This window comes from Tyto alba, unplaced genomic scaffold (genome assembly GCF_018691265.1).
Source record: "Tyto alba isolate M040663 unplaced genomic scaffold, T.alba_DEE_v4.0 Super-Scaffold_2, whole genome shotgun sequence".
In the NCBI taxonomy this organism is placed as follows: domain Eukaryota; kingdom Metazoa; phylum Chordata; class Aves; order Strigiformes; family Tytonidae; genus Tyto; species Tyto alba.
In genome coordinates this window covers 66,097,150-66,110,378 of record NW_024881282.1, presented here as the reverse complement: position 1 = coordinate 66,110,378, position 13,229 = coordinate 66,097,150, and the positions used below count along the sequence as shown (strand labels likewise).

The 13,229-nt window shown below is 39.5% G+C and overlaps 1 protein-coding gene across 2 annotated transcripts in view; it reads left to right on the top strand.

Annotated features, from left to right (window-relative positions):
- Positions 1–11,849, top strand: part of WASL (WASP like actin nucleation promoting factor) — a 56,170-nt gene extending 44,321 nt beyond the window's left edge. Inside the window, exons 9-12 of one of the 2 annotated variants that reach the window (XM_042792426.1) lie at positions 2,200–2,720; positions 3,830–3,938; positions 5,331–5,424; positions 11,461–11,849. In XM_042792426.1, coding sequence (XP_042648360.1) covers positions 2,200–2,720; positions 3,830–3,938; positions 5,331–5,392 — 692 coding nt within the window. In that variant the 3' untranslated portion in view covers positions 5,393–5,424; positions 11,461–11,849. Of the gene's footprint in view, positions 1–2,199; positions 2,721–3,829; positions 3,939–5,330; positions 8,039–11,460 lie in introns of those variants that run through there. The other variant, XM_042792425.1, reaches the window with a different exon arrangement.
- The last annotated feature ends 1,380 nt before the right edge of the window (positions 11,850–13,229 follow it).

Genomic DNA, 13,229 nt, shown 5'->3' with positions numbered 1-13,229 from the left:
TAACTCTGTTTAAATGTTTACGGAGTTGTTGATCCCAGACTGCTGACCATAAAATTGGATTGAGAAGACTTGCCTTGGAGTCTTATGACTAGCTTAAAATACTTTAAAAATGCCTATTTTTCTATTACGTATGTGTTATAACTTCACGTTACAGCCACTTGCATGTGTGCAATTGAAAGAAAAGCTGCCTCATCTTTAACATGCATGATAATAATCTACCTCTGTGCTTTTTGATAGAGGTAGATAAACCCACTGAAATACTGGAATAGTTTATCCGCAGTTATGTTACTTGATGTGTAGGCTTGACTACTGTTTGAAGTGTTCTTTCTCAACTGAAACACATTTTTCTGTGTTTATTGCAAGAATTTCTGTGCCTGCATATTCACCCTGATAGGATGCTGACTAAAGAGTTACAGACACATTATTCTGCTTAGATAGAAGTTACTTCCCTATTTTTCCTGCACTTTCTCTAGTTTTGGTACTGTTGGTTGGGTTTTTTTAGACAATACCATCAATAGAAGATTTTACAAACTTTTTGTTAATAGCAGTGTTCAGATCAATGTGCATTTATAAAAAAAAAAAAAAAAATTATTTTCTTGCTTTGCTTGTACCATCTGTTTGGGGGGGTAAGGGAGAAAGGATGAGGTAATGGTGCTCCTTCCTTGTTCCTTTTCCCTCGTTGCACTTTGAGTGCAAGCAAGCCTTATAAAAACTCCTGAACTCTTTCCACAGATTGGATGTGGCATATCTCTCTTTAGGAGTGATGCAAATAAACCCCTTCCCTGCAGGAAAACTTAAAGCCTGTGTTCAAAATCTTCAGACACCACAGACTCGGGAGCATGACTATGTTGTATATCTTTTCAGTAATAGAGAAGAGCTGTCTGTAGGGCTTGCTGAGTAAGTTCTGTTTGAAAATACTGGCCTCCAATGGCTGAAGAGGAAACTACAGTCATGTCAGCCAAAAAGTGGTGGGGTTTTTTAAAATCAAGAATGCTGGCAGTATCTCTCTTGGAAAATATATGAAGTTTGAGAGGAGATTCTCCCCATGTTGTCCTTTTGAAACGATGCAAAAAAACAGAGCAGTTTGTGGAACTTAAGAACATAACACATAATTTTAGGAGGGGTATGTTTCTCTAAGGTGAGCAGGCAGGAGGCACTGAGCCACTAGTGTCTCCTACTTCCCCAAAATCCCTTTTTTAGGGATGTCCCCTCTGTATTTCAGTGCAGACAGACTTCTTTCTCAGCATGTAACAGGAAGGAGATAACAGAAGATATAAAGAAGTATCTTCTTGAGTGTAATACCTTTTTCATTATGAAAGCATATGAAATCAAATGTGAGTTTTCTTAGTTATATGATGGCACCTGGGTTATTATGTAGTTACGTGCAACAACCACACAACTTAAAGTACCATAAGCCATTAGATGCTTAATGGAAGAGGAAATGAAACGGTGCTGTTTAAAATGCCATTAGCAGAGCAAGTACATTCAAAGGCCACTTCATATAGAAGTGATGCTGTTCATTGAGGTGACCCTGAAGTTGTTTCCTTTCTACTGTCCTGATAAAGATATTGTTGGAACTCATTTTCAGTAAAACGGGCTAAGATTCAGTTTACCCTGCATCGTAATGCACTATTAAGTTTTTTTGTTACTGGATGATGTTGCTAAAAAAATACTTGCCTCTGTAATTCCCTAATAAGATAAGGGATAGATTATAAAGTGGAAATTCTGTATTTCACTGTGTTTTCTAAAACCTGTTTTTCTTGCCGTCTGTCCTAGCTCAACAAAATTTTAGTGGATTCTTTTGAATTTTTTTCTGCATTTTGTCATGAGAAATTGAAACACTGACTTAAGATACACTTGGATTATGGAGAAAATTACTAACATAGGAACAAAACAAAATTAATGACCAAGTTTGTTTTGTGACTTTCATTAGTCTTTTTACGTATTGTACTTGTTTCCTGCAGTGTTCTTTTACAGATACACAACAGACATAGGGGCTATATTCAGCTTGGTTTGCATTCATATAAGCATATCTTACATCCAGCTACAGTTAACTTAATCCAGAATTGGTAAGATTTGCCCAGGCACAGAGATCCTTGCAAAAAGCAAAGCAAAGCCTTTTTTCTTTTTCCAATAGCCTTTGAAAGACTTATGGGTATTGCGCAGCATGTAATTGTAAATTGTTTTGTTTCATTTCAGCTCCACCTCCACCACCACCGTGCAGAGGAGGACCCCCTCCACCTCCACCACCACCTCCCCATAGCTCGGGCCCTCCTCCTCCCCCTGCTAGGGGCCGAGGGGCACCACCTCCTCCTCCTTCAAGAGCTCCCACAGCAGCACCTCCACCCCCACCTCCATCTAGACCTGGTGCAACAGTGCCCCCACCTCCTCCAAACAGGATGTATCCTCCACCACCACCAGTGCATTCATCATCTGCACCATCTGGCCCTCCTCCACCACCGCCACCACCCACGAGTGGGTCATCTGTTCCTCCACCACCTCCTCCTCCTCCTCCCCCTCCAGGTCCTCCTCCACCACCAGGCCTTCCTTCAGAGGTTGATCACCAGCTTCCGGTTCCTGCAGGGAACAAAGCAGCACTCTTGGATCAAATCAGAGAAGGAGCTCAGTTAAAGAAAGTGGAACAGAACAGTCGACCAGTGTCCTGCTCAGGAAGGGATGCACTGTTAGACCAGATACGACAGGGTATACAGCTGAAATCCGTGAGTAAAAGCTGCTTCTCACCTATGTCCCCTTGGGGCTTGCAAATGGCTGCAGTATTGAAGTGTGAATTGTGAAAACTGTGGCTCTGTTTTGGGCTGGATCTAAACTTTTAGAGTTTTTGAAGTGATGCTTTAAACAGTAGTACTGAGAAAACGCATAGAACACATATTTGCTGTAGATGAGTATTGGTGTATGAAATTATTATTGTTTCAAACCAATTTCTCACTTTTCAGTAAAGCTTTAAGCATAAATCCTACAATGATGATAGCACAGTATTGTGGCAGTAAAGAACTTTTGCAAGAACTGTGACAGATGGCTGGTCTGAATACGTCAGTAAAGTTGTCTAAACAACTGCAGGGGATGAATGAGGCAAACACTAGATTTTTTTTTTCTTTATTTTTTTAATTTTTATTTTTTTCCCATCTTAAAATGGACCTGTGCTCTGCAAACATTGTGGCTTATAAGAAGGTGGCTGCCTGCATCTGGAAAAGTGCAGCCTGTGAGGGATGCCTGTATTGTTCCTGCTGTAGCTCAGGCTATTTATTACTATTTCTTCTTGATGTCACTGAATATCTTAAAAATAATTTTGACTCTAGGTATCTTTCTGTTTTGCCGCTCTTCTGCACTTGAGGCTTCTGATCTAAAGAGTGTGATGGCATGTTAATATTTATTTGTCATTGCATGTGTGCAGTATCTAAGTCTATTACTTTACGAAGGGTTTATCAACTGAAAGCAGACCTGGTTAACAAACCCAAACAAGCAAAAATATTTTGTGGCGTTTACTAAGGATAAGATAAATACTTATTGTGCAGCCACACAAGTCAGGCCTGTACAGCCATATTTAGGAGCTTTCCTTTAGCTGTGCGCTCATTTCATCATAGTCAGAGCTGAAATATTTAATCTAAAGGACGGACTAACTACAGTGGTGCTCTATGGAAAAAGGGAGGTTGACTTTTTCCTAAATTAAAACTTGAACTAAAGAAACAAACTGCAGTTTCACTCTTCCTTCTGGGTGAAAATAAACTCATTAATCTTATAAGGAATTTTGTCTTAAACACAGCTTCTGTTTTGCTAATTGCATCTTTTGAATGTATCTTTTTTTCCCAAGGTATCTGATGGTCAGGAGAGTGCACCACCTACACCTGCACCCACCTCAGGAATTGTGGGTGCATTAATGGAAGTTATGCAGAAAAGGAGCAAAGCCATTCATTCTTCAGGTCAGTCTGATGGAATTTTTCTCACCTCGCTATGTCAGGTGTTCAAGAGTTAACATTTCTATTCAACATAAAATATTGTTGGAAAAAAACATGGATTTAAACATGCAGCCCAATACAGAATGCCCTGGGCAGATTCCTAGTGATGGGTTGAATGGTTACTTCATGCTACTTTGAATTACTGGCGTTATAGTAGTTTGCAGTAATACTGAAGTAAAAATTGCTAATCAGGGTTAACATCCTTATAAGGATATTTTGTTGTTGTTGTTAACTGACTTATTTTTATCCACTAGATGTCTGATGAAGTAAGTTGTCAAAATATTTTGGGAGGAAAGTTTTTAATGCTTTCTGTTTCTAGAAGCCGAAGCTCTTGAAAAGATTCATGCTCTTGAAACTGGCTTCCAGTGTGCTTTGGATGCCACCTGATGGATAATAATCAGATGGCTAGTGTTACTTGACTAGTCCTGCACTGATACTGAATCAACTTGTCGCATTTCAGTGCTTGGAAGAAATAAGGCTGCAAGAGGATTTGCATTTCTCAAATAGCAGCTTGTAATAAATGCATTTCAGTAGCTGCAGTGCAGCTGTTTGTTTACATCTCTTTTGTTTAGGCTTTGATATACTTTTCTTCCAGACCTTGCCTTGATACCAAAACTGTACCTGCAGTTTGCAGCCCATTAGACTAAGTGCAGTAGGGTTTGTTGATTTGCTGCCCTATGTTGTAATCTCCAATTTTGGTTCTTTACATAAATTAAACACCGGAAGAGTGCTAAATATATATCATTTTCATAGGGAAGGAAATGCTCTTGCCTAAAGAATTTTTGAATCATTATACTTATAAAAATAGTGGAAGGCTGAATAAAGCTAACAACAAACATTGATGTTGCAGTTGACAGGCGTTACACAGTTTAGAATATTTTAATAGCCACAACAGTCTTTAGCTCACTTTTTTTTTTATCTGCTTGTACTATAAACAGAAATCCCATTATATAGTAAACATGGGGAAGCAGGTCTTACATTTCAGAAATTAATCTGTCCTTGAAGTTTAAAAGCCAGTCTGGAGCAAGCTGGCCACTCTCACGTTCTCTGAGAAAGAATAATAAGTAGTGTTTAAATGAGAGCTTTTGATTCTTTATCTCCTGGCAGAAAACAAGATACAATTTTCCTACCTGAGGAAAGGAGTGAGAAAGGAAACAAATTAGATTTAACTTTCAGCCAGTATCTATCCAAACTGAATGTCATGTCTAGAAATCTTAAAATAGAGTATTACCACATGTATTGTCGTGACCTCCTTGAGCTGATTGTTCTGTTTTCAGAAAGGTGTGGGAGAAATCAATAACACTTTTGTCATGTTAATTCAGTGCGTGCAAGTGACTTGCCTTTTTTGTCTCACAGATGAAGATGAGGATGAAGATGATGAAGAAGACTTTGAGGATGATGACGAATGGGATGATTGATCATATATTATTATATATATATATTTTTTAAGGTGAATGATATACTAAACACTACTTTCTGTCTATGGATTCTGTAAAATTATCATGTAAATGTTCTACCAATTTGCTGTATATTTTTGTTGCCTTTTGCTTTTTTATTAATCTGTGCAATACCTCATTTAATCTGTAAAGGTTTGTCATAATCCTCTACAAAGCTACTCCCTGTTAATGTGTGCAAGTTTACACCTGGATGATCATGTACATGTGAATACTTTCCATTCCATCAATAAGGGAGTTTAAATGTAATATGTGAGACTGACAAAAACCTTAATGTAATTTAGCTATAATGCAAGAAGGAAAACACTATTTTCATACCCTACTTTTTCTGTATCTAAATTTTCTTATTAAAACCTAGTATAGCACTATGTTTCTTTAAGTGATGCAGCTCTTAGTTTATTTAGCCCCTTCATTTCAAATGCAGTGCTACATGAATGTTGAGGCTGGTTTATACTATTGCATGGTTTCAAATACATCACAACATTGCAGTTCAAATCTTAGCAGTATGCTTTATATAAAACAAAATCACTGCAGAAATGCACAGCTAGTTGTGAAGATTACCTTGCCCTAACTGTAGCAATACTGACTGCTATTGAACAGCAGTAGTAATGAAACCCTTCAATTAGGGACCTCTCTATCTGAAGTTAAACAGGGTGGCTTTACATTGTAATAGTGGTAAAGGCAACTTTGATGCAGACAAGTTCAGTCTTTTTTTTTTTTTTTTTGTCTTTCCCAGTTCTTACTTTCAGAATGAAAAAGTGAAAATTACTGGGGGTTATACTGGAGGCTGGCAATTGCTACAGTTTGGTTTATTCTTAAAATCAATTTTATGTGGTTTTCAGGCTGAAGGGCTGCATTTAATGCTTGCTTCAATAATGTTTAATTACTTTTTAAAATTTGTAGGACATTGGTGTACTAATAAAGTAAACATAAGTGGTATTTCTTTGCAGTCTTTGCGTTATGGTACACAACAAATGCTGAAGCACCAATCCTACATTTGTGAAGTTGGAAAACCATTAACTCAGATATACACTTTGAATAAGTACTGAACTTTGTGGCAATATTCTATTGTTGGCTTTAAGACCAAGGGTTGTGATGAAGATCAAGAACCCAATTCACAAGATAGTAGTTGAATAAGTGGACAGAAAATGGGATTCTTATTTCACAGCTTGCACATTTATATAAGTTGTGCTTTGTAGTGCAGTAAACATTGGCATATCTGCCTATTACAAAACACTAATCTATGCTATGTGGGTATTTAATATCTGCAGCATTAATTACTGTACTTACTGTAACTTTCAGGTAGAAAATCTTTTTAAAAACCACATTATCTGACACAGAATGTTTAGTTAAGTCAGTCATATTTGGCATGTAGTTAATGCATAGTGTCCTGGCTCTTTGACTGTAGTCAAGCTATCAAACTAAATTTAAGTTATCAGAGTTGTATTGACTGAAACCCGGTGTTGACCTGATCTTGACAGGCTGGACCTGCATGATACGGCTTGGATTTCTAACCCAGTTATAACCTAGTCTTTAGCGAATTAATTTAGTCACATGAGAAGAAAGGAAAGTTGCTGAAAAGTAGTGGGAGGTAAGGTTGTAGTTAAATTATTCAGAGGATGTTAACTCCCTTCCAAGAGTAATTTAAGCACATAACTTGAGGAAAAAAATTTCCCAGTGGTCTTACCTTCCTGCAGTAACTTTTGCGTTGCCCTCTGCTGCTAGAAACACTTCTTTCTAGCTTTGCTGCTGTAATGGCTTGAGCATTGAATCAAGTGCAAGTGCAGCCTGGGGTAGCTAATGGCAGTGGAGTTGAGAACTCCTCTATAAGGAAAATATTTATATGGCTTTCATATAACTTCTGGCATTGCTCCTTTATTTTTTATTGCATATAGGGCATTTTAAAATTAAGCAGATGAGGCCTAGAGGTGTTCCTAACATGCTACTTACTAGATATGTTTAGCTGTTATGTTCCCACAATTGGAATTTCTGTAATATAGTTAATAATTAAGCATCACAGTTCATTAATCAAATTTCTGTTCCAGGTTTTGGGAGCTCTGAAGTTACCGTATTGAATAAAACATTGATTTGTAGATAATGGCCAAAGAAAGCTTTTGGGTTTTCTATTTCTTCGTACAAAAAGTACACTCACATTCTGTGGTGTCCAGGTTAATATTTACTTTAAAGTAGTGTTTGTACATGATAAATTTCAGGCATAAAGACTGCAATGGCAGTTAAGTTAGTCATAACTGCATGCTTCAGCACTCCACCACTTGCACTATGAGCAGAAGATAACATTTCATGATACTGGTGCATTGTTGCTAAACATTGTAATGAAGGCCTCTCTTACATATTCTGGTTAAATGACTGTCCAGATAGCCTTAGCAATTAACAAACTAGCATGAGGCTTTTGTATCTCAACACTCTATGTGCATAGACAATATCAGCTAGCCACTTGTACGTATGAAATCCGTAAGAACTTCTCAATCATTCAGTTTTCCATTTATCGAACTGAAATTTTTAGTATGTGAATTTTTGAAATGTACAGTCAATAGGATGTTGCACTGGTGGCAATTCATCATGGAGCATAATAAAATTAATTTGACCCAACTAGTGTAAAACTGTGTGGTTTTTAAGTGCTAATTGTGGCAGAGCTTTTAAAATAGATCTGCATATTGATTACACACTTTAAAAGTAACTTTGGTCACCTAGCCAAGTTTGCAAAGCAGTAAATAGCCGCTGTCAAATCGCAGCAGTTTTTGTGTCTCTGGAAAGTTGGCCTGTGCTAGTGAATAAACACAATGAGTAAGAATGTGACACCCTGTCCTCCTGGCAGATCTCACAGCTGCCCAGCAGCTTCTCTGGAAACAACTACTGCTGCAGGCAAGTGCAATAATCCAGCAACAGTTCAAGGTCAGACAAACAGGGCTTCATTAATAAACACTCTAGAAGGGGTATTAAGTAGTTAACTTTTGTCAATGAGTGCTCTAACTTTGACGTTTTTACAGATGTAAATCTTTGTCTTGCTGTTGTAATGTTTGAGCTTGGGACACTTCAGAAGTCTGCTTTTCTCCTCTAGAGTAGCTGGGGAGTCTCACATTTTGAATTTATGTGGTGTACGCTTTCCTTTGAAGTTTAGTACTTCTGTGATTTTTAAGCCTTAAGTGCAAGGCAGAGTTGGAATTGTTACTTGCAGGGTGTGCTGAGGTATATAATTATTTCCCCTCCACTTAGAAGCTGAAAACCTGCTTTTGAAAGGAGGCTTTTCTTTATTTTTTTTTCTTTTTTTATTTGACAATGGTTACTTTCCCAACTAAGAGTAAAGAGGAAAAAGGAGGAGAGATCCTTTTGTTTTTGTTTCAGACTGTTACCAATCCATTGCAACACCAGTATTTATCTAATCATTAAAGGAATTCCTGGTCTAATTAAAGTTCCTGAAGCTTAAGTACAGTGATAAGCAGCTTTATTTATAGAAAAGTGAAAACGGTTTAGGGAAGCTTAGAAGATACTAAACCTCTGTCTCTCAAAGGACCAGTGTTACCCTCTAGCACTGCAGTGAGGACTCCTGTTGCTATGTATTTGTTTACTGCCTGGAGTTTTCTTGTGAGTGATGAAGGAGAGGGTAGGCTAATACGAACTAGAATGTGAGCTGTGGAGGTTTAATGTCCGTGTTTAAGCCTGACACTCTCCTCTAATGCAGCGTTCAAAAGTTTGAGGATGTTTATACAATTGTGGAAGAGTCTTTAATCACCAAACTGCTATGGCACATCTGCTTGAAAAAATAAACCATTGGTTTATCACAGATTTGACACTAATGCAGATACATTTTGAGAAGTATAATCATTGCATTAATATTGAAATATAAATTATAAGTTGTTTTCTGACAAGTTTTATTTCATGCTGCATTTTTGTCAGGTAACCTGATAAAATGAGTTAGAATAGTAATTTATCAGGTATTCAAATTTTCGTCTGATGTAGTCTTGGGTAGTACCTGCAGGACTTGCCCATCTGTAAATAGCTTAATACACACCTGAAATTCTGAAGCTTGTTATTTTATATTTATTGTGGGGTTTATCTGTCAGTACAATAGACTGACAAACATACTTAAAGGCCTCTTTGCTAGTTCTCTAAAGAGTTTTTGGAGTTATCTTGGGGTGAAATTCCTGAGCCATTACTTCATGTGTATGTGTTTTCCCTCCCTGAAGCTTAATCATCTTTTTGTTACTTGAGCAGTATGAACTTGAAACTTTTCACTTGAGGATTGGATGAGGGGGTGTAAGGTTTTCTGAGGAAAAAACTTCAGCGAAGTTTTAAAAAAAAGAACGAGTTCAAAACCAGCCATAACCCGCATTATATTTTTGTATGTGCCAGCTGGGGAACACAATATGATCTGGAGTTTAAAGCTTAAGAAATATGATAATGCTTGTGTCTTGTATCAGACAAAAAGTATTTGCTTAAATGACATCGGCAGGGACACAAAATAGGGAATCAGCTCGTCTGGATGTTGATGCCAAAAAACAGGGAACTGCCAGAGCAGTTGAGCTGGATTTAGAGCCCTTTGTTGGTATAGAGGACTTTCCTAGATGCTCAGGATACAAGCTGCACTGACTGACAGACTATTGAGAAATCTGCATTGGTTTTTTCTTTTTTTTTTTTTTTTTTTCTTTTTTTTTTTTTTTGTTGCTAGATGCTACAATAAACTTTTTCTGGTTAGAATAATCTTTTGGATCAAAACTGCTTATTTCATCACCAAGGGAAGAAATGATGCATTTGTCAGGGTTATGCCTGTTCAATTGTCAGCAGAGAATCTGTCTTTATTTTTAAATTAAAAATAAAATGGAAAATATGGTCTAGACCGAGTTAACGTAAAACACATTTTCTGTGGTTCGCCTCCTGTGGGTCATGTGTGTAAGCATGAAAGGCAAGTAGATAAAGTAGAAATCTGTTAGGTAGTAGCATTCTCTTTCAAGGTCCTACATCAAGAATTAAGTTTTCATCAGTAGTAGCTTTAGTACCTAATTCTTGGAGAATATATTACTAAAACTTATCTGCTGTGCCCAAGACAGGTAAGAGGAAAATTAGTTCTGGAGAGCAAGTGAGCCCCTCTGCTGTCAGTTGTGTTAAACTGCCTGGGTCTGTGTTTTATCTTTTTGACTGTGCTAATAGTGAGTTATCGGGGACAAAAACAAATAGCAAGCTCTTTGTATCAAAGTTGGCACCAGGAGCACATGACAAGGAAGATACAGATTATGATATAGCTGTTGGGTTTGGTTTTGAAATGGGGATGCTGTTGCTTAGTTTTCAGTCTCCCATCCAGCTCAAATCTAGGTTCTGTGCTGCCCTTTCCATATGTGAGTAGATATACCTGGATGAAAAGCATAGCCGGATGGTACCTGGACCTTTTCATTTCTTCACCATGTTTACATGTTGGCAAACAGAAATGATACATCTTTAGAACTATTTCTAGATGACTTTTCCAAAAATTCTGTCCAAATGGCATACTGTGGTTTGGAGAGGGAAATACTGATTTTCTTGGCAGGAGGTCTCCGCTCGGACTCCGTGTTCTTAGAAAAGTATTTGAATATGGCACATTACATTGGTAATCTGCTCCTCAGCCAGGCAGCCCATCACATGTGGGTTACTCCTTATGGAGAAAATAGTTCTTAAAAACCTACTGTATATTCCTTATGAATTACCCTAATTCTAATGCAAGCTATCAGATAAAGCAGAATTCTTATCAGACTAGTATTAAAGGAGAGCTCCCAACATTCAAGACCTCAGCCAGCAAAATGCCTTGAGAAGGCAGCACAGCCCTGCTAGGATTTTTTAGTGGCCAAAATTTAGATAAATACATGCCAAGAGTGTTTAGAGACTGTAAAAAAAAAATATATATATATATATGATGACAAGTTTTCAGAACTGGACCAACAAAGTCAGTAAAGCAAGATGAGGACAAGAAAAACTATGAAATCATTCTGTAATGGTTAAAGGTTCCCTTTTGTGCTATAACATATTCCATGCTTGCCTTACAGGAGCAGGGATGCTCTTCTGACTCCTGCTAAACTAATGCCCTACCCAGATAATGGAACACATTATCACATCTCAGCCCTTACTACCCTTGGCCATTCTGGTCTTCGCTGCCAATGTCTTGTTCCTGGACAGCTCTCCAAACCTCATGATAAAAGTACAGTTAGCACGATTGCCTAACAAATTCCTTCATCAGCCTACAGCATGCAGCCTCTGTGTAACACAAGCCATTTCAAAGTGAACAGAAGTTGTCCTGTTGTGTATTCCTCTTTGGGTCAAAAATGGACATACCTACATAGCTGAAGAATACTCAGAGATGTTAAATCACTGTCCTGGGTTGAGTGAGTGGTGGAGTTTTTTGGTGGCAGGGGAGGGGGCTATCGGGGCAGCCCCCTGTGAGAAGCTTCTCGAAGCTCCCCCAGTTCCACGTCAGCTCCACTTCTGTTTGGGAAATTGAGCCAATCGGCTGCGCCTCTGCGATAACGTATTTAAGAAGGGACGTGGTGACGGGCAGTGGGACTGGTGAGGAGGAGTTGCTGCAGCTGCATGAACACCAAGGTCAGTGGAGGAAGAAAGGAGGGGGGAGGTGTGCCGGAGCAGAGACCCCCCTGTATCCTGTGGTGAGACAGCAGGGTGGTCCCCCCTGCCACCCATGAAGATCTACGGTGGAGCAGACATTGATTTGTGGCCTGTCGTTCCCGCTCGGATGATCAAGGTTCTGTGCCCGAAGAAGGCCGGGGTCTCGTGGGAAAAGGTAGCCCCGCTGCTGTAATTCAGCACTGGGAGGATTGCAGCATGCGGGGGAGTCCCACACCGGAGCAGCTCGGGAAGGGCTGCAGCCGTGGGAGAGAATCCAGTCGGAGGAAGTTAGTGACCCATGACGGAGCAGTGTGGGGAACGCTGCAGCCCATGGGAGGAATTCATGTTGCAGAAAGTTTGTGGAGGACTGTCTCCTGTGAGAGGGAGACCACGATGGAGCAGGAGGAACAAGTTTTGGACACTCCCCTCACCGAACATGAAGGAAGTGGCAGCGCTGACTGCACCCCCCATTCCCTGCCCCTGCGCCACTGGGGGAGGAGGCAGAGATATCGGGAGCAGAGCTGAGCCCGGGAAGAAGGGAGGGGTGGGGGGAAGGTGTTCTCAAGATGGGGCAATGCTTCTCACTGTCCTACTCTGTTAAGTGTTGTTAGTGTCTGTAATAAATGTATGTTCTTTTTTTCTTCCCCTAACGAGTCTGCCTTTTGCTCGTGATCATAAAAGGGGGATTTTCCCCCATCCCAGTCCTATCTCAGCCCCCAAGCCTGGCTCTCTGTCCCTTCTCATTGCCGGAGGGGAAGGGAGAGAGAGGTGCTGCATTGTGGTTGGCTGCCAATCAGGCCTAAACCATGACAATCACCAATGGAGAAAGCTTTGAAGCTTTGTGCTGATTGCTCTAATGAGCAACGTGAGAAATGGGTGGCTGGTCAAAGGATAACTGTAATTCAAGATGCGTTCTTCAAGGAGTCAATCCAACATAGATCCCTGCTGGCATAGAAAAACAAAATACTGGAAACTTGCTTTGCTGCTGGGCGTGTTGTCTGGTCCAATAGCGTCCTGAGGCTACGGACCTCAGGAAATCACGCAGACCGTGGGCAGCAACTGCTCAGGATGATCATCGTTGTTCCACTATTTTATGTGAGGAATCTGCCTCCTCAGTCAAGCTGCCCATCCAGTCTAGAGATGATGTCCAGATTTGGAATGAGTTTAGAGCAGCATTGATTGTACCTCATGCTGT